This window comes from Hyperolius riggenbachi, chromosome 12, assembly GCF_040937935.1.
Source record: "Hyperolius riggenbachi isolate aHypRig1 chromosome 12, aHypRig1.pri, whole genome shotgun sequence".
Classification (NCBI taxonomy): Eukaryota; Metazoa; Chordata; class Amphibia; order Anura; family Hyperoliidae; genus Hyperolius; species Hyperolius riggenbachi.
The window spans coordinates 85659920-85681347 of NC_090657.1; the positions used below are offsets into that span (position 1 = coordinate 85659920).

The window sequence follows — 21428 nt, forward strand, 5'->3', positions numbered from 1 at the left end:
TTAGATAGATAATTTCCAACATGTAGGAAATGATCTATCTGGCAGGTAAATCTAACAGAAAATTGTATGGTGTGTACCTAGCATTAAACCGCATCTACACGAGTAGATGCGGCCGCGATGCTCCTTATCAATCGAGCCGCTGATGCGGCTCGATTGATAAGATCCGACAGGACGGATCTCCGCACCGCCGATTCCCTGCTCGATCCCCGCGAGGGGACAATGGCAGGGAATCGTGCGGGAGATAAGCTGCGCCGGCGGGGACGAGCGGGCACAAGCGGGGAATCGAATGCGGCGGGGACGCGGCGGGCACGCGGAAGAGGCGATCCGGCGGCTAATCGAGCCGCCGGATCGCTGCAATGTCCCTTCGTGTAGATGGGGCTTTAAGCTGAATGCCAAGCAGGCATAGCAAAATCACCATTCAATTTATCAATGGGGTCATAAAAGAATAATTAAATGCACAGAGCCAATAAAACTGATCGGTCCACATGCAGTTCACTTTTTCTCCTGAGGTTTCTCCTGGGTGATATTTTCACAACTTGTCATATAATGCTTTTTAAGCCACCAGCAAACAAACAAATACGGTACTCAAAATAATTTTGATAGGACTTTTTTACCAGCTTTTACTGAAGGTACTTTTTCCATTGTAAAATGCTTAAAAGTTATTTTAAAGAGAATATGAAAATGATCTCATGTGTTGGGTAAACCTTCTAAGGGCTTACAGGCTTATACAGAGAACATTTTGAATCATATTTTAACTGCTGCTAGGATGCAAGTTTCAGCTAAATGGAAGCGTAAGGAGCCCCCTAGTCTAGAGGAGGTTATTTTGTTTATTAGACGAATAAGACTGATGGAGTATCTGACTTCTCTAGTTTTTAACCCAAGGTGAAAATAAACTAATGAAATAAACAATTGTATCTATCCTCCTCCTCCTAAAAATGACTTTTTAGGACATTCCACAGTTTTATTTTATATTTAAATCTACTGTAAGTTTTTACTATTTTATTGTTTTTGCTCAATGGCACTTTCATTGAAGTATACCAGAGCTAAAAATCTATGAACTATTGACCCTTTTTATCTCTTTCCTGCTCTTAGAAGCCATTTTCTGCAGTCTTTTAGGGTATGACTCTACCAGCTTTGCACATCTAGAGACTGAAATCCTTGCCCATTTTTCTTTGCAAAACAGCTTCAGCTCAGTCAGATTAGATGGACAGCGTTTGTGAACAGCAGTTTTCAGATCTTGCCACAGATTCTCGATTGGATTTAGATCTGGACTTTGACTGGGCCATTCTAGCACATATATGTTTTGTTTTAAACCATTCCATTGTTGCCCTGGCTTTATGTTTAGGGTCAATGTCCTGCTGGAAGGTGAACCTCAGCCCCAGTCTCAAGTCTTTTGCAGACTCGAAGAGGTTTTCTTCCAAGATTGCCCTGTATTTGGCTCCATCCATCTTCCCATCAACTCTGACCAGCTTCCCTGTCCCTGCTGAAGAGAAGCACCCCAAAGCATGATGCTGCCACCACCATATTTGACAATATGGGGATGGTGTGGCCAGAGTGATGTGCAGTGTTAGTTTTCTGCCACACATAGCGTTTTGCATTTTGGCCAAAAAAGTTCAATTTTGGTCTCATTTGACCAGAGCACCTTCTTCCACATGTTTGCTGTGTCCCCCACATGGCTTGTGGCAAACTGCAAACGGGACTTCTTATGCTTTTCTGTTAACAATGGCTTTCTTCTTGCCACTCTTCCATAAAGGCCAACTTTAGTGCACGAGTCCATGACTAATAGTTGTCCTATGGACAGATTCCCCCACCTGAGCTGTAGATCTCTGCAGCTCGTCCAGAGTCACTATGGGCCTCTTGACTGCATTTCTGATCAGCGCTCTCCTTGTTCGGTCTGTGAGTTTAGGTGGACGGCCTTGTCTTGGTAGGTTTACAGTTGTGCCATACTCCTTCCATTTCTGAATGATCGCTTGAACAGTGCTCCGTGGGATGTTCAAGGCTTTGGAAATCTGTTTGTAGCCTAAGCTTGCTTTAAATTTCTCAATAACTTTATCCCTAACCTGTCTGGTGTGTTCTTTGGACTTCATGGTGTTGTTGCTCCCAATATTCTCTTAGGCAACCTCTGAAGCCGTCACAGAGCAGCTGTATTTGTACTGACATTAGATTACACACAGGTGCACTCTATTTAGTCATTAGCAATCATCAGGCAATGTCTATAGGCAGCTGACCGCACTCAGACCAAAGGGGGCTGAATAATTACGCACACCTCACTTTGCAGTCAGTTATTTGTAAAAAATATTTGGAATCATGTATGATTTTCGTTCTACTTCTCACGTGTACACCACTTTTATTGGTCTTTCACGTGGAATTCCAATAAAATTGATTCATGTTTGTGGCAGTAATATAACAAAATGTGGAAAACTTCAAGGGGGTGAATACTTTTGCAAACCACTGTACCTGATGTCATTCAGGCAGAGAAAGAAAAAAAAAAAAAGGTACACCGCATAGTTGTGTGCTTGGCAGTGTACATACCCATGTCTATCTCATCATGTCACATGTCACCTCGGGTATCCTTTAATGAAACTTCTGCACAGTTTTTGAAGGTATGAGATTATTGGGATATCAACCAAGAACTTCTGTCTGATTGATGTCTTATGATACTTATGCTTTTTTTTTGTTTTCGTTTGTGTTCTTTTATTTTTTGTTGCTCTAATGGACTTGTTAGAGAATTTAAATAATTGGATATATTACCTGTTTGTTTAATAATAGAAACCAGAAGGATTATTTACATGTGATGACTGTACTGGAAGGTTGTGTATTATCTTTGTATATGCTTTGGATAATGTGTAATCTTTGCAAGAATGTAGTTGTTCGTATGTAACCTTTTCTATGATGTGTTTCTTTTAATAAAAATTAAGTTACAAGAAAATTATCTCCTAGGACAGTGTTTCTCAAATTTGTCCTCGTGACTCCCCAATGGAGTACGTTTTGCAGGCAACCTCCCCTAAGCACAGGTGGGGTAATTAGTGTCTCAGCTACATGGATTCCACATAGCTGACATACTAATTACCCCACCTGTGCATAGGTGAGGTTGCCTGCAAAACATGCACTGTTGGGGAGTCACAAGGACAGGTTTGAGAAACACTGTCCTAGGAGATAACTCAGGAGAAATAGTTGATTACATATGAGCCATATGAGCGGATCGCTCAGAAGCAGCCGTATCAGTCCGCCGACAGTGCGTACACACGCCGGACTGTCGTTGGCACGCCCACCCAGCGCGAGGTAACGACGGACCCGCCGTTGCCTCCAGTCCGGCGTGTGTACGCACCTTATGATTCTTCCTTTATATCCTGTAATTTCCATCACAGATGCATTCAGTCTGGCAGAGGGAGAGTTGATAATCTGTTGACTAGGGAGTGTGAGTTCCATTACTGTAAGGGACAGCAGAATTATTAGGTCTTCAGTTAGCTGCTGACTGGCAGTATCCAATCAGCAGGCTAGGGAAAACCATGCCTCATGCTGAAGAAAAGAGGACAGCAAGGTAGTGGAGATTTTAATACTGACGGTACTGTGTTGCTGGGCTATTTGAATCACAGAGGCACTTACTGACCCTAGAAAGTGGAAGTACATACACAAAACATTTTGTTATTGTTTGTGTAATGAGCGGTTTTGACTATATCCAGACACTATGCATAATTACATTCATTTATATTTATGCTTTATTAGTAACGTTAAAGAGAGAGAATATATTCTACCTTTAAGTCCAAGTGGACAACATTATTTCGGTGGAGGTAGAGCACCCCCTGCAGGATCTGGCGGATGAGCCGAATGACGTCCTTTTCTGTGAAGGCTTCATCTTGGTCTGCTACGCACTGATTGAAGATCTCACCACCGGCTGCACTGCAAGGACAAACACATGTCATCTTTTTAATGGGTAATTAGCTGTATCCTGTGTTGGCTATTATTACATTTATGCATAATCTAATCTCTTGTCACAGAAGCATGTTACAAACAGGTTCTGATGGTTGAAGAGGAGTACAGAATGATCTGTATCTGTGGTGCCGGGAGACAACACAAACACACAAGTGCAATCTTGTCTCTAAACTTTGCTATGGGCTGTGTTAATGAAAGGTGAGTACTCTTGTGTATTCTGACAGGTCTGTAACAAGCCTATATATCATTGCATCACAGAGGATTGTGACAAGGGCATTTGGGTGGCAGTTCAAGTCTGTGTGGAGACACAGAAGAATTAGGTCTACTTTGAAAGTTTCCCAAGACGAGGGCTCTGGATACTATAGAACCTACACGTTCCTCCGTGCTGCCCTTTTCACACTTGAGGCGTCACGTTGCGTTGTGGTACTCTCCCCCGCCGCAGCTCGTTGCAACGGCCATTAATGTCTATGAGACAAGCCACAGTAACCGCGGTGCAATGTTAGTGCTCCGGGTGATGCTGACCCCTACGATTCCTGGAGGTGGACCGGAAGTCCCATGTTAATGTTTTTTTTTTACAGTTACATCGTGGCTATAATCATGGTGCAACTTGTCTAGACCATTGCGGTGCGATTGTTCAACAAATGCTGGACAATCGCACCGGTATAGTGCAAAAGGACCCTCAAACCTTCTCTATCTGCTAGCACTTCAGTAGTCTTTGGAAGTACTCGCTTCCACCAGTATTTCCAAAGACGAGCACATCTGTACTGTGTACGCGCGATTTTGGACTTCTGCAGCATGGATGCCCTTGTTTTTTTTAAGTGCTTGGAGATGCAAGTACTTCCGAATGTGGCAGGCAAAAAGGGCACCAGACTTTTGGGTGCCGCCATAGGCTGTCGCTAGGACAGCAGAGCTCCATGAGTCGGTCAATGAAAGTGGCTCCTGGCCCTGTGAGCCAATGTGTTTGGCTCTGATGTCATAGCAATCGCAGAGCAAGTGGTTTGCAGCAGTGGGTAGCGGCGCGATTGGCAGTAGTGGCGGGGCCTGCGGCACGTCAATTGAAACCTACACCCCGGCAGGGATAACAGGTCCCAAATAGGGCGTAGGTTTCAATTAGCTTAGTCCGGAAGTGATTAACAGGACATGACACAGGAACAATGGCCAGGACAAAGGAACAGGAAGACTCTATAGTGTCCAGAGCCTTCCCAAACTTTGCAAACACATTCTATTGTAACAAGGCAGAAAATGTGCTTCTTAAAACAGCCTTATTAGTCTGCTGACAGAGCGTACACACGTGCTACTGTCGGCAGAACGTCCGCCCAGCGGGAGGATCTGGCGGACCCTTCGTTGGCGGAAGTAGTGCGTGTGTACGCACCTTTAAAGACAGTGAGAGAAATTCTGCTAGATAAGGACACAAACGTCAATAAAAACCTTGAGCTGTTTAAATCATTTCTAAACTATTTAAAACTATAAAAAAACTATTGACAGCAATTGTGCTATGTGAACTGCGGGGGTATGTTGCAAAAAAAGAGCTCCTTTATTAGTTACCATATATTCGGTAAGTTAAAAATCAATGCATCCAGTTTATGGCACATGGATGAGCAGCACAACCCATGTGTGCCACGGCGAGGGTAGCAAGGGGTGGTTGCGGGGTACTAGAGGCTGGTCGCAACAACCGTTTCGCATTTTAGTACGCCTGATCACGCGCAGGGCCAGGCAATTGTGCTTTAACATACCCATTTAGAAGATGTATGTATTTTAACCAGAGCATTAACAAGTCACTGGAATATGCCCGCGGCCCCGGCTTGAAGAACAGTAGATTAGACAGGCAGAAAGGCAGATGGACAGATGTGGAGTGACGCTAAAGTATAGTCAGGATATCCCCAAGGCTTAGTGGGGTGTAACCAATACGATAATTGGCTCTGCCCTGTGTAAGGTTACTGATCAACCAGACGTTTCCACGCTTGTAGTCACAAAGCCTGTCACGCTGTCACATTATGGCTACAAACTGGCTGCCTCATAGCCGGAGGAAACCACTTAAGATGCCTGTGTCACTAGGGGAAATTTAAGTTACAGCTAAAGGAAAGGTGCTACAAATTTTACCTCATAATATCCTGCAAAGGCTCTGAACTTTCACACACAGGCCTGTTGCCTTTACAAGCATGTCAGCCTGCCTAGCAACTCACCAAGGAAGAACTACTGAGGCACAGGAGACTCAGGCCTGGCACTAGGCTGTAGTGCAAGGGATGTGCTGTTGAAGGTTGCTGACCTGAATGCATGCAGAGTGATTTTTCTCTTTATTTGTATAGTTTAGTACTACAAAGTTTTGAAAATTGATTTTTTTTTTAAGTTTAAAGGGAAAATACCTGAAAGATCAGTCATATCACTCCCTCCCATGCACTGATGTGGATCAGAAAGTCCAAAATAGTTGTCTGCATGTTGGATTAGTGGGGCTCTCTAAAATCACATGTATTAGCTATAGGCTCACTATACACCAGCGGTTCTGGATGTGCAGCCTGGCTTTCGGGGGCAAAAATAAATGATCGGCATATTCAGGAGTGATGCATCATGGGAAACTACAGATGTTTACTTAATACTGAATTAACCACAAACACACATACACACAGCATCCCGCTGTAAGTGTCATGTGAAAACTATTCGGCCCGGTTCACATTGGCACTAAAAACAGTCCATTTAGCGCAGGGGTGTCCAAATTTTTTAGGCCAAGGACCATATTGCTGTTCATGAGAGTGTTAGGGGGCCGAATTAGTGAAGTTAAAGGAAACCAGAGCTGAGATAATATGAAAGTTTTATACTGTACATACCTGGGGCTTCCTCTAGCCCCATCCGCACGGATCATTCCCACACCACCGTCCTCAGTCTTCTCTCTCTTTGGTATCGGGTACCGTAACTTCAGCCAGTTGCGGCCAGTCTGCGCAAAAGAAGTGCACTCTCTACGCATCTCTCTGGGGGCTTCTGGAGAGATGCATAGAGGGTGCACTTCTTTTGCACAGACTGGGCGTGACTGGCTGAAGTTACGGGACCTGGTACCGGAGCTGGAGAAGACAGAGGATGGCAGATGGGGATGGAGGAAGCCCCAGCCATGTATAAAACTTTTATATTATCTCAGCTCTGGTTTCCTTTAAACACAATTGTTAGGTACAGTATGCCCGTAAAATTTTGTAGAAAAAAAAAAATCCACGGGAAATAACTCATATACCGTGTGCAGTTAGTACAGTGGCAGCTGATAAACCATGGCCGCTACTGCTACAGTGGTGGCTGATAACCTACAGGCAAGCAAAGGGAGAGGCAGAGCGGCAACACGAGGTGGCCCCTGCATTCACTACCACAGACTTGACCTGCGGGCCACATGGAATTAACTACTGTAGAGAGCTTTGGGGCCACCAGAAAAGGCTTGAAGGGCCATGTCTGATTTAACGGAACTAAACAGACCGGAACCTAACGGAGGTGAATGGATTCTATGTTAATCAACAGGATACGTTCATATTGCTCCATTAGAGAGATACATTCGGTGTGTTCCATCGAACGGACCACAAGTTTGAGGAGGCTGCGTTAAATGCGGAGCGACGGACGCTTCACGCTGACCACACGCTAACAGAAAGGATAGTTTTTTTCCACGGATAAGTTCATCATCCATGCAGTATAAACCAGGCCTTAGTGCCCGTTTCTACTATGATGAATTTGCATGCATATTTGCATACACAATGTATTTCAATGGGCCTGTTTCCAATACAGGCAAAATTTGCTTCCACCCACAGGCAAAAAAAAACGGCTGCCTCTCTGTAACAATTTTCCATGCGGTGTATGTGTTAATGTGTGTTCAGGTACACGTTTTTGCATGCGCGGGTCAATAGTGATGAATGACGATGGGCAGAAAATAAATAAAAGATCCGCAAGCGTTTTTTTCTATGCGGCTTCGCCTAATTACAGTGGCAACGGGCCCTTGGGAGTTTGTTCTTCAACCTATGTGTTGTTTGCCTCACAAATTATGACTGTGGAGAAATTTTCCCTACTCGAGGCATTCCTATTGCTCACATATAAATTGCAGCCCACTTTTCCTGTCATTCATGCAAAGGTTACCAAATAAGAGCTGAATAGGTTAATCACCTCCCTGGCTGTGATAAGATGACTTTATGAGAATGTATTGTCTCAGCGCATTCCACATGCAGGGCCTGAAGAGATCCATGCACTGTCTACACGAGCAGGCGAGCGGCTAATGAGCACTGAAGCGCACAGCCCATTGACAAAGCCCTGACTAAAACAGCATCTCCACACAGCCACTCTGCCCTGCGACTCCAGCTGCTCTGTACACGTCATGGAAAAATATAATCAAATAATAAGCCAGAATTAGTCTTTGTAGCTAATCAGCCATAGAATTTACACAGCACCTGGCTCTGCATTTATGAGATGAAGTCAGCTGTGCATATGCTACACTAAAATCAATTCTGTGGTCAGGTTTAGGAATGTTTTAATCCTATTTATCTCTTAGATAGTATGTCTAGCTTTCCTGTTTCCTGTCAGTTTGCACAGAACTTTCACATCCATATTATTGAAATCCTATTACTTAATTAACCCTTCTGGCGGTCTATAAAAAACCGCCAGGGGCCAGAGCAGCAGTTTTTTTATTTTGTGTTTTTTTTAAATCATGTAGCAAGCCTAGGGCTCGCTACATGACAGCCGCTGTGCAGCGGCATCCCCCCCACCCTCTTCGATCGCCTCCGGCGATCAAGCCCGTCCGACAATCCCGGGATTTCCATTAGGGCTTCCCCCGTCGCCATGGCGACGGGCAGGATGACGTCACCAACGGCATCGATGTTGTGACGTCAAAGGGAGTCCCGATCCACCCCTCAGGGCTGCCTGGCACCGATTGGCCAGGCAGCGCATGGGGTCAGTGGGGGGGGTGTGGGGGGTAGCGGCAGCGATCGGAGTGCACACGCAGCTAGCAAAGTGCTAGCTGCGTGTAGCAAAAGAAAAATTATGCAAATCGGACCAGCAGGGCCTGAGAAATCCTCCTGCGCGGCTTACCCCGAAACCACGGGGTTACCGCCAGGAGGGTTAAGGGGTCCATACACCTAACGATTTTCACGCCGATATACAGCAGATTCGATCACTGTGATCGAATCTGCTGTGAAATCGTTGCGCAAACACTGACTGAACGATCGATTTCCGTCCGAAATCGATCGTTCCCGTCGATCCGTCCGTGCGGAAGATTTCGCTCGATCGCCAGCGGGTCGGGAGTGCGTCGATAGCGGCGTTCGAATGTCCGACGACAGCAGCAATACATTAACTGATCCGGCCGGCGCGTATCCCTGCTGCTTCTTCTCTCTCTGGGATCGGGCAGGCTTCACTTCTTCCTGTCCCGACAGGAAGTTCAACCACTTCAGCCTTCAGTCGTTTTCACTTTATGCATCCGAGCAATGTTCACCTCCCATTCATTAGCCTATAACTTTATCACTACTTAACAGAATGAACTGATCTATATCTTGTTTTTTCCGCCACCAATTAGGCTTTCTTTAGGTGGTACATTTTGCTAAGAGCCACTTTACTGTAAATGCATTTTAACAGGAAGAATAAAAGAAACACTGAAAATCATTATTTCTCAGTTTTCAGCCATTATAGTTTTAAAATAATACATGCCTCCATAATTAAAACTCACATATTGTATTTGCCCATATGTCCTGGTTATTACACCGTTAAAATTATGTCCCTATAACAATGTATGGCGACAATATTTTATTTGGAAATAAAGGTGCATTTTTTTCTGTTTTGCATCGATCACTATTTACAAGTTTAAAATAAAAAAGTATAGAAATATTTCATCTTTACATTGATATTTAAAAAGTTTAGACCCTTATTTACATGTTTTTTTTTTTTATTATTGTAATGTTTTTTTTTTTTTTATATTAAACATTTTATTTGGGTATTTTTTGGGAGGGTGGGATGTAAACAGAACTTTTATAATGTAAATGTGTGTTAAAGAGAACCCGAGGTGTGTTTAAAGAATGTTATCTGCATACAGAGGCTGGATCTGCCTATACAGCCCAGCCTCTGTTGCTATCCCAAACCCCACTAAGGTCCCCCTGCACACTGCAATCCCTCATAAATCACAGCCATGCTGTGAGGCTGTGTTTACATCTGTAGTGTCAGTCTCAGCTGCTCCCCCGCCTCCTGCATAGCTCCGGTCCCTGCCCCCGTCCCTTCCCTCCAATCAGCAGGTAGGGAAGGGATGCAGGCGGGGACTGGAGTTCTGCAGGAGGCGGGGAGAGCAGCAGACTGACACTATAGAGATAAACACAGCCAGCTCTGACAAGCTGTTTGTCAGCAGCGTGGCTGTGATTTATGAGGGATTGCAGAGTGCAGGGGGACCTTAGGGGGGTTTGGGATAGCAACAGAGGCTGGGCTGTGTAGGCAGATCCAGCCTCTGTATGCAGATAAAATTCTTCAAACCCACCTCGGGTTCTCTTTAAGGTTTTTTTTTTTTCCTTTTAGTTGTAGTTTTACTTTTGGCCACAAGATGGCAGCCATGAGTTTTACATGACGTCACTCTAAGCGTAACATACACTAGGAGGGACGTATGGGGGACGCAACAGCCAGAAAAAGCGGAGCTTCTGAGAGAAGCTGTCGCTTTTTCTGCGGGGGAGAGGAATCAGTGATCGGGCACCATAGCCCGATTCACTGATTCGTGGGCTAACGATCCGCGGCCGGGAGTGCGCGTGCACGCGCGGACGCGCACATGGCCTTCTGGGCGTAGCCAGTACGTCCAGGAGGCCAAAGTAGTTAAACAGTAGAGCACCCTCTACTGTTTAAACTTCCCCGGACAGGAAGTACAGTGAAGCTGCAGCCCTGGAGCCCAGAGCGGAGAAGACAGCAGAGACCAGGGGAGTTGCGCCGGCCGGAGCAGGTAATGTATGCGGGGGGAGGGGTGGCAGCAGCGGCAGCTTCACAGATGGTGAATCGATTTCATGCTGAAATCATTTCACAATCTGTTTGCAGTAAAGGCAGCCATACGATCACTCTCTGATCAGATTCGATCAGAGAGGGATCTATCTATTGGTCGATCTGATGACAAATCGACTAGTGTGGCCACCTTTACACTTAAAGTACAGTTCAACATCATAATGTCGTATTTAAAGGGGCATTATGGCGAAAAATTTTAACATTTAAAATATGTGCAAACAGACAAATAAGAAGTACGTTTTTTCCAGAGTAAAATGAGCATCTCTTCATAGGGGATTCTCAGCGAAGGCTTTTATTCTTTATAAACATATTCCCTATAATGGATTTAAACAATGATGCTGGCCAGCTTCCCTGCTCGCTACAGTTTTTTGGCAGTGGGACAGAGCAACTGCCATTCACTAAGGCCTAGTGCACACCAAAAACCGCTAGCAGATCCGCAAAATGCTAGCAGATTTTGAAACGCTTTTTCTTCTTTTTCTGTAGCGTTTCAGCTAGCATTTTGCCTGTCCTGTCTGAGTCAGGACTGGGTCAGACTACAGTGTGACCCTCACTGATAAGAAATTCCAACTATAAAACCCTTTCCTAGCAGAAAATGGCTTCTGAGAGCAGGAAAGAGATAAAAAAGGTCAACAGTTCATAGATTTAAGCTCTGGCATACTTCAATGAATGTGTCACTGAGCAAAAACAATAAAACAGAAAAAACTTAAAAAGTAGATTTAAATATAAAAGAAAACTGTGGACCATCTTAAAAAGTAATTTTTAGGAGGAGGAGGATAGATAAAATTGTTTATTTCATTAGTTTATTTTCCCCTCGGGTGTCCTTAAATATTTCATATATCCCTAATAAAAAAATATACAAGTAGTCTCTGAGTAACATATGTCCAGAGATTCATACGACCCGCTGATAAGAATGGCATGCCCATCGCAATGAGGTCAATTTCACACCAAATGTGAAGACAGAGAGCACAGAGAAGGATGGTTGGGGTGGGGGATTTTTTTTTGGCATTGAGAAAACTTGGCGGAGAGGAGGGGGGGGGGGAATACCAGTACAACATTTTTCACCAGTGAACTGTTCATGTATTTATGGTAACCCCCACTGTGAAAGAAGAATGTATACTTGGATGTGCGTGCCAGGCATGTTGGTAGAATACAGACAAATACAGACAATGTGAGAAATAAATGGTGTCAGCAGTGGTAACATTTGCTGTAACGACAAACCACAGATTTAAAGATCTGATGCGCACTTTCCTGAAATAGTTTCACAATCTCCTTATAAGGTGAGGAACTGAGAAGTAAAGCTGGTTTTATTGCTGCTGATGTTTGATCTGTGTTGGAGGATGTGGTCACCTGTGTGCTGTTCACTCAGGAGAGCTTCTCAGAAAGATGCGGCAGGTTGTCTAAGGTGCTGTGGTAGGAAATGTCTATGGTTTGCCTTGTTTGCAAATTGCAACATAGCTTGCTTGAGCTCAGGTTACCTAGACATGAGGACAACTAAAGGCAGCTACTTATATGTGTATGTGACAGTGGTATAGCAATAGGGCTCTTCGCTCCTGCTATTGTGGTAACAATCGCCTCTATTTTGCTGTGAACAGTGTTAATCATTACCTCTCTCACACTGTGACTGTCCTTGGAAAGCAGGTTTACTTGCAGGTTTGGGTGCTTCATGTCATCTGATGATTATATGCAGGGGTAGAGAACCTTGGCTCTCCAGCTCTGATAAAAGTACAAATCCCAGCATGCATTTGCCTTTATTAAAGTGGATCCGAGATAAACTTTTACTCATTGCATACTTGTGTTCCTTTCATATAGTTTATAGGGCATTCCCCAAGCCAAATACTTTTTTTAAATTTTGTTTTAATATTCTAATTCCCTATAAACTAAACAAGCCTCATCCACAGCTTCTCCAGAGTGCCTTGGCACTCTGAGCCTTAGTAGCAAGGGCTTATGGGAGCTCAGTCTGGGAAGTAGGAGGTTACTAGCCAGAGATTTCAGAGGCAGATGGGAGGAGAGAGGGGGAGAGGGGAGTGAAGTTTTCACAGGCTGAGGGCTGGGGATGCAGAGCAGCTTGCCTGTGAGTAATGTGACAAACAGAACATGGCCGCTCTCATTGTATCACAGGAATACATATTCATATACTGTTTAAGCTGTTTGCAGCTAGATTTGCTGTGCAAACTATCTAAACTTTAGAGAAGATATATAGACAAGTTACTTGTTATAGCTTTTCATCTCGGATCAGCTTTAATCATGACTGTGGCTGTCAGACTCCTGCAATGCATTGTGGGACTTGTAGCTCCTTAAAAGCTGGAGCGCCAAGGTTCCCTACCCCTGATTATATGTATAGTGCTGGGGAGGGGAGTAAACTCTGCACTGGGGCCTGCAGATCTGTAGCTACGCCACTGGTATGTGTGCTAATGTAATAGGTTCAGTTATTACTTGTAGAGAGAACATACTAGGTTCAAGGGTGCTGCTAAGGTTTTTGTGGCCCACAAGCTGCACATAACTTGTGTCCCCCCTTCCAAATAGAGCTGCGCACTAAGCATACAGCAGCAAAAATGGGTGTGACTAAGCCATTATGTGGGCGGAGCCAACTGCATGATGCTGTTGTGCATGATGCTATTGCCCCAGCCCAGTGTAGGTGGTCTGTTGTCATTTTTTTAATGGGATTTCCTTGGAGTAAAATAATTGATGGGTGTTTAGCCAGGTTTACAGGTGCTAGGTAAGTTTATACAGATCTTCATTTCCCTACAACCTTCCCATCGTCCCTATTATCACTGACAGGCACATTCTCTCACTCGCTCTATCGGTGCCTGCTGGTCATTCACACAGCCACCTCTGATTACTACACCCCCCTATAGAATTCAGTGGGAGAATAAGTGAGTGGGAGCTCAGCTACATGTGAGAGAGAGGGAGAGTGGCCATCCATGACCCCTCCTCTGCAGATCACAATGGAGAGGACGGTGACAGCCTAGCCATGCCCAGTTTTATTTTATATTTAATCTAGTTATTACGTGTTTACTGTTTCATTGTCTCTGCTCAATGACACCTTCATTTAAGTATGCCAGAGCTCAAATCTATGAACTATAGACTCTTTTATATCTTTTTCCTGCTCACAAAAGCCATTTACTGACAGGAAAGTGTTTTATGGCTGTAACTACTTATCATTGAGAGTTATGCTATAGTCCGACCCAGTCTTGACCTGGACAGAAACTCACTTCTATTCCTGATTTTTAACTTTTTCAGGCATAGAAAAAAGAAAATGCTTGGCACTGTACATACACATGTCTATCTCATCATGTCACATGTCACCTCGGTTGTCCTTTAACTGCTCTGTGTTCTAAACTAACAAAAAGTAAAGTGAGATTGGCTGAAATGGGTTACTTCTAATCCCTACATGCACTCCAATAATACTTATATACAGCCTCATACAGCAGCAGGCCTGGTTTCTGTAACACTTACTATTCCATAACAAGAATGATTTCACCGTTGGTCTCATAGACCTCATGTAGGTCCACCACATATGGTGAGAAGCGGGCCATTTCTAGGATGGCAATCTCGTTGATGATGTCAATGCGGCAGTCTTCCCCCTTCCTCCGCTTCCTCAGGAACTTTGCTGCATATTCTTTGCCGGTCAACAATTCCACGCATTTCTTCACCACTGCAAATTTTCCCCTAGGAGAACATGAGAAAAAGAATAACATTTCAATGAGTCTTTCAAAGTAAACCTGTGAGGTTTAAGTGGATCCGAGATAAAATTTTACGCATTGTATATTTGTGTTCCTTTCATACAGTTTATAGGGCATTCCTCAAGCCAAATACTTTTTTAGTTTTGTTTTAATGCTCTAATTCCCTATAAACTAAACAAGCCTCGCCCACAGCTCCTTTTGTGCCTTGGCACTGTAGCAAGGCTTATGGGAGCTCAGTCTGAGCAGGAGGAGGAGGAGGTTACTAGCCAGAGATTTCAGAGGCAGAGGGGAGGAGGGAGGAGGCAGAGGGGACTGAATTTACACACAGGCAAGCTGATAGCATCTCCAGCCCTCAGCCTGTGACAATGTGACAAACAGAAGATGGCTTCCCTCATTGTATCACAGGAAAAAATAATCATAAACTTTTGAAGCTGTATGCAGTTAGATATGTGACAAGTTACTTGTTATAGTTAGTTTTTAATCTCGGATCCGCTTTAAGTGAGAGAGAAAAATTAGATACTTAAGTCGTGAGGGGAAAGCCTGTAGATCCTTTAGAGGCTTCTCCCGTATTCCTACACTAAGCCATTTGAGAGCAGGGACCCCAAAAGTGAGGTCACAATGCGCCTGCACAGTAACAAAGAGACCCACTTCAGCGGAAATAGCTGAGCCCGAATGGGTCAGTGCTACTTTGCAGGCGGCTTGCACATGCGCAGTATCACTAACCCAATCGGGCTGTACGTTTTACACCAAAGTTCGAGTGGGTCTGTGCTACTGCACATGCCCAAGCCGGCGACAAGCCCTTCTTGACTGTTTTACGTCGGAGACAGCCCTGGAACTGCCCAGCGGAGGCTTCCTTCTCTCAAGGTAAGTACCCATTTGGGGCACACGGAGGTGTCTGGCTCTTCTACTAACCACATACGCTATTACGTTGTATTTATTGCCTGATGAAGCAGGATCAAATCTGCGAAACGCGTTGCACTGTCCCCCGAAGTATGTAAATAAAGTTGTCGTATTTGACAAAAACATTGGCAATTTTTGTATCTACTTGGAGGAGGTAAGTCCACCACTGCCGCCTCATGTTTTAAACTTTTTAGATACTATTATCCTTTTGGCGCCTCTGCATCCATACTACGCTTTTATTATCCCAGGTATGAGAGGGATATGGAGGCTGTCATATTTATTTCCTATTTAGACAATATCAGTTTCCTGGCAGTCTTGCTAGTCTATTTGGCTGCAGTAGTTTCTGCCTCACACCTGAAACAAGCATGTAGATAAATCTTATCAGATCCGACAATAAAGTCAGAAACACCTGATCTGCTGCATGCTTGTTCAGGGTATATGGCTAAAACTATTAAAGGCAAAGGATCAGCAGGATAGCCAGGTAACTGGTATTGCTTAAAAGGAAATAAATATGGCAGCCTCCATATCCCTTTCGCTTCAGTAGTCCTTTAAAGGGAATCCGAGTTACCAGATTGCTCCTAAAGATGGAAAATGTGGTAAATACCAGAGTTACCAGATTGCTCCTAAAGATGGAAAATGTGGTAAATACCAAAGAGGGTGTGGAAGGGAGTTCCAGAGGTGGATAGACTAGAGAGGAAGACAGAAGAATATTAACAGAGCAGAGTTTGTGTATAGGGTGGTGTCTGCAGATAAGTGTAGTTACAATGTAAGGAAAAGCAGGACTTTGTAAACGAGAGTTCGGGGTTCTGCCTTAACCATGCTACTTCAGGATATAAAGATTCCTCATGACAGAAAGGAAGCCATTAAATAGCTATAATCAGAGAGGAAGTGAAGTCTTCAGTGGAGCGTAACATCCTACGCAAGCCACACACAACTGTAAACACAGCTTTTCATGCCTCCCTTTATTTCTCTACTTCTGCATTTGCTGCTAGACACTAAATGCAACATTTGCCAGTAACACAACATTAAATAAACACTATTAACTCAATTGTGTACAAAGTACATTAAACACAACTGAAACAACCTAATCAGAGGCTGAGAGCCATTAAAAACAAATGGAGCTGCTGCCCTTTAAAGCGGATCTGAACTAAGAATTTCCTCTCTGCTCTATAGCCCAATCTACACGATACGATTCGATTACGATTCTATTTACGATCTGATTAAATCCGACATGTCCGATCGGGATTTGATTAGATTCGATTTGCCATTGTTTTGCAATGGCAAATGGAATTGAATTGAATCCCGATCGGACATGTCGGATTTAATCGGATCGTAAATAGAATCGTAATCTAATTGCACAAAGAATCGTATCGTGTAGATTGGGCTTAAAAGATAAGCAATAACATAATAACCTTTAAAGAAAAACATTTGTTACAACTGAAACAAATCCTGCAATAAATCGGCAGTGCATCATCTTCCTGCTTTCATGGAAGCAGACATTTTTAACATCTGGTGTTTGCAAATTAGCTGCTCTGCCAAGGCAGAGGAGATTCCTGAGCTGATATAGCTGAGAGATCAAATTACGGTGGTGATTAGTCACAGATGAGAGGGGATTAGACAGGCTAAACTCTCTAAATACATACAGGGTGCATTTATCTATGTTTTCCTTCTGGACAGTGCAAGAGTTCAGGTCTACTTTGAAGGACAGGTCAGAGGAGAAAAAAAAACAAGATCTACTTACCTGGGGCTTCCTCCAGACCCTGGCAGCCTATCTGTCCCTCACCGCAGCTCCGGTGTCCCGGGATCGGCATCTTCTGCACCTGCGCAAGCATGCCACACACGGTCTGCTCACTTGGCCTGGAGTGTTCTGCGCAGGCGCAGAAATACTGCATCTATGTAGATCTCTCCCTGCCACAGCTGCATGCTTGCGTAGAAGATGCCGACCTGGCAAGGAGGGGACCCTGGGACACCGGAGCTGTGGTGACGGACGGATAGGCTGCCAGGGGCTGGAGGAAGCCCCAGGTAAGTATGTCTTGTTTTTCTTTTCTCCTTGGATGAGAATTACTAATCCTCAGCTAATCAAGTTTATAGATGGATAAAGCTCTGTTGCTGAGTTTTTACACAGGACTAGGACAGTATTTCTAGCTCAAGGCTATATTAACAGATCTCTGGAGCCTGTATAAAGTGTTACCATATAACAAGTGGCTATCAACAATCAGCATCCATAGCAACTGGCTCGGTTTGGCTTGCATAGTTTCAGCTCCAGGAAGGGAAAAGTCACACAAGAGGATGCAAGCACTTCTGGAGACTCAATGGCCCTTTCCAAGTAATTGCGTGGAAAAACAACATTTAGAGGCAAATAAATAGCTGACCCACAATACACAGCATGATAAAATACAAAGACATTTAAAGAGAATCTGTACTCTAATATTCTTACACTAAAAAGCATACCATTCTATTCCTTATTTTCTCCTGTGCCCCTCTGTGCTGTTTCTGCCACTCTCTGCTGCAATCCTGGCTTGTAATTAACAGTTTTAGGCAGTGTTTACAAACAAACTAACCAGCTTCTAATAGGCTCAGCTAAGCATAGTGTGTGAGTATGCAGGGGGCCTGCAGAGGGTGTGTATCGCTTCTACCAATCACAAGCAGCCCTGCACATTCCACACAATCAAAGCCTTAGCCCGACAAACAGGACAGAGGAAAGATACATTGATTTATTACAGAGACAGTGTAATTAGGAAGAGCTGCAGTAAGCCCCAGCACATTAGAACAGGCATAGGAACTCATAGGATAGAAGAACTAAGGCTGAAAAAATTGTTACAGAGTCTCTTTAAATATCAACATAACAGCCTTTTTACTGTCTTGTGCATGGAGTATGGACCAAAGTTGCCGCATATGTCCACATCCCAACCCAGACCCACAGCTTAGGGCCCTACATCTGGGACCCCTGAACCTATACTTGTCATAGGCCAGGAAGCAAAACCCATGTCTGCCAACATTTGTGAGTCTAAAATATTTAATATACAGAAAATCTAAACTCCAGTCAATATTTTACTTTCATTGATCTTCCTTTTTTTTTTCTTTTTTTTATTTATCTCTAAGTTAGCCAATAAATGGTATCATGCTGATTTAAAACATCTTGCTTTTGCTGATGGCTAACACGGTACAATACTCTACTGCTGTTTTCTTAGAAAGCCATTTAAAGTGCAGCTGTCGGGCATAAAATCAAATCTGTATCTGGTAAACAAGTAATAAGGATGCAAACCAGGCAATCCAAAAGTTCAAAAATCCTCAAATTTTCTTATCCATCAAACAACATTCCCCAATTTCTGTGGTACATCTGCCATACACAAAGGAAGTTGCAGGGCATGCTGGGTTGTCCTTTTTTGCTTCTGCACTTCCCCTCAGACATAACAAACGCCTGGCGGATCGCTCAGAAACAGCCGTATCAGTCTGCAGACAGACTGTACACACGCCGGACTGTCGCTGGAACGCCCACCCAGCGGGAGGTGACGACGGACCCGTCGTTGCCTCCAGTCCGGCGTGTGTACGGACCTTTAGAGGTTTTGTTAGAGAAGGTGGGGTGGGAACTCCTTTTAAAATACTATAGAGTTTATCTTCTTTTTATGTTTTTGTAAATGTTTCACTTTAAATAATGCTAGAAATAGATTACATCAGCTGCACACAAAAGATATGGGAATTTATTTTCAGGCATTGCAATGATTGGATAAAGATGATGTTGGATTAGATTGGACAGGGCTGCTTTTACCTGGCACAGAGTTCTACCTGTAATCCTGCACTTCAAAGTGATTATCTGGGTTACCTGGGTATTGGCTGCAGATCAGGTGCAGTGCTTACAGATAACCTTGAGACGGCAAGTCAGGCCAGACTCGGCAGCAGACCTTTATCTCTTAGCTGGAGCCAGAGGGATTGCTGTGCACAGCCAGCTCCATTAAGAAATAGTCTCAGGTAGTGCGGAGGGGAAACTAGCTCATCCGGGGAACACTTGTGCCTTTATATCCAGATCCGCATAATCCTACCCCAAGGGCAGAAGGCATATGGACAAGCCCTGCCATAGCTTACAGTTAAATTCTAGCAGGCAGAGACACATATGGAAACGATTTTCATCAACCCTTTTACTTTGCACATTTCTATCATGCCAGATATACAGGATCTTCTAAAAAAATTAGCATATTGTGATAAAGTTCATTATTTTCTGTAATGTGCTGATAAACATTAGACTTTCATATATTTTATATTCAAATACACACAACTGAAGTAGTTCAAGCCTTTTATTGTTTTAATATTGATGATTTTGGCATACAGCTCATGAAAACCCAAATTTCCTATCTAAAAAAATTAGCATATTTCATCCGACCAATAAAAGAAAAGTGTTTTTAAAGAGAATCTGTATTGTTAAAATCGCTCAAAAGTAAACATACCAGTGCGTTAGGGGATATCTCCTATTACCCTCTGTCACAATTTCGCCGCTCCTCGCCGCATTAAAAGTGGTTAAAAACAGTTTTAAAAAGTTTGTTTGTAAACAAACAAAATGGCCACCAAAACAGGAAGTAGGTTGATGTACAGTATTTCTACACATAGAAAATACATCCATACATAAGCAGGCTGTATACAGCATTCCTTTTGAATCTCAAGAGATCATTTGTGTGTTTCTTTCCCCCATGCACTGAAGTTTCAGGCTGCTCTTTTCTTCCTGCAAACAGCTTTGCCCTTGTTAGTAATTCCTCAGTATGTGAAAGCCCAGCCAGCTCAGAGGATGATTTATCCAGCTGATTAGAGCAGCTTCTCTCTTATCTAAATAACACACAGGCAGTATGCATAGAGGGGCCAGGAAGGGTGAGTTCATAGCAGAACCACAACACTGAAGAACTTGGCAGCCTTCCAGACACAGGCCGACAAGTCTGACAGGGGAAAGATACATTGATTTATTACAGAGACTGTCATAGTAGAAAGTGCTGCAGTTAGCCAGAACACATTAGAATAGCTTTTGGAACATGTAGGATGATTAAAAACAGGATGCAATTTTTGTTACGGAGTCTCTTTAAAACACAAAAAGTTAACCTTCAAATAATTATGTTCAGTTATGCACTCAGTACTTGGTCGGGAAACCTTTTGCAGAAACGACTGCTTCAATGCGGCGTGGCATGGAGGCAATCAGCCTGTGGCACTGCTCAGGTGTTATGGAGGCCCAGGATGCCTCGATAGCGGCCTTAAGCTCATCCAGAGTGTTGGGTCTTGCGTCTCTCAACTTTCTCTTCACAATATCCCACAGATTCTCTATGGGGTTCAGGTCAGGAGAGTTGGCAGGCCAATTGAGCACAGTAATACCATGGTCAGTAAACCATTTACCAGTGGTTTTGGCACTGTGAGCAGGTGCCAGGTCATGCTGAAAAATGAAATCATCTCCATAAAGCTTTTCAGCAGATGGAAGCATGGACCCACTTTTGTACCAGAAACAGCGGCAGAAGCGCCTGACCTGGGCTACAGAGAAGCAGCACTGGACTGTTGCTCAGTGGTCCAAAGTACTTTATTCGGATGAAGGCAACTTTTACATGTCATTTGGAAATCAAGGTGCCAGAGTCTGGAGGAAGACTGGGGAGAGGGAAATGCCAAAATGCCTGATGTCCAGTGTCAAGTACCCACAGTCAGTGATGGTCTGGGGTGCCATGTCAGCTGCTGGTGTTGGTCCACTGTGTTTTATCAAGGGCAGGGTCAATGCAGCTAGCTATCAGGAGATTTTGGAGCACTTCATGCTTCCATCTGCTGAAAAGCTTTATGGAGATGAAGATTTCATTTTTCAGCACGACGTGGCACCTGCTCACAGTGCCAAAACCACTGGTAAATGGTTTACTGACCATGGTATTACTGTGCTCAATTGGCCTGCCAACTCTCCTGACCTGAACCCCATAGAGAATC

The 21428-nt window shown here is 43.9% G+C and overlaps 1 protein-coding gene across 1 annotated transcript in view; it reads right to left on the minus strand.

Annotated features, from left to right (window-relative positions):
- Window positions 1-21428, minus strand: part of LOC137542456 (serine/threonine-protein kinase 17A-like) — an 80038-nt gene that overhangs the window by 15086 nt on the left and 43524 nt on the right. Inside the window, exons 2-3 of the mRNA XM_068264368.1 lie at window positions 14365-14577; window positions 3756-3900 (exon numbers count right to left, since the gene is read on the minus strand). Coding sequence (XP_068120469.1) covers window positions 3756-3900; window positions 14365-14577 — 358 coding nt within the window. The remainder of the gene's footprint in view (window positions 1-3755; window positions 3901-14364; window positions 14578-21428) is intronic.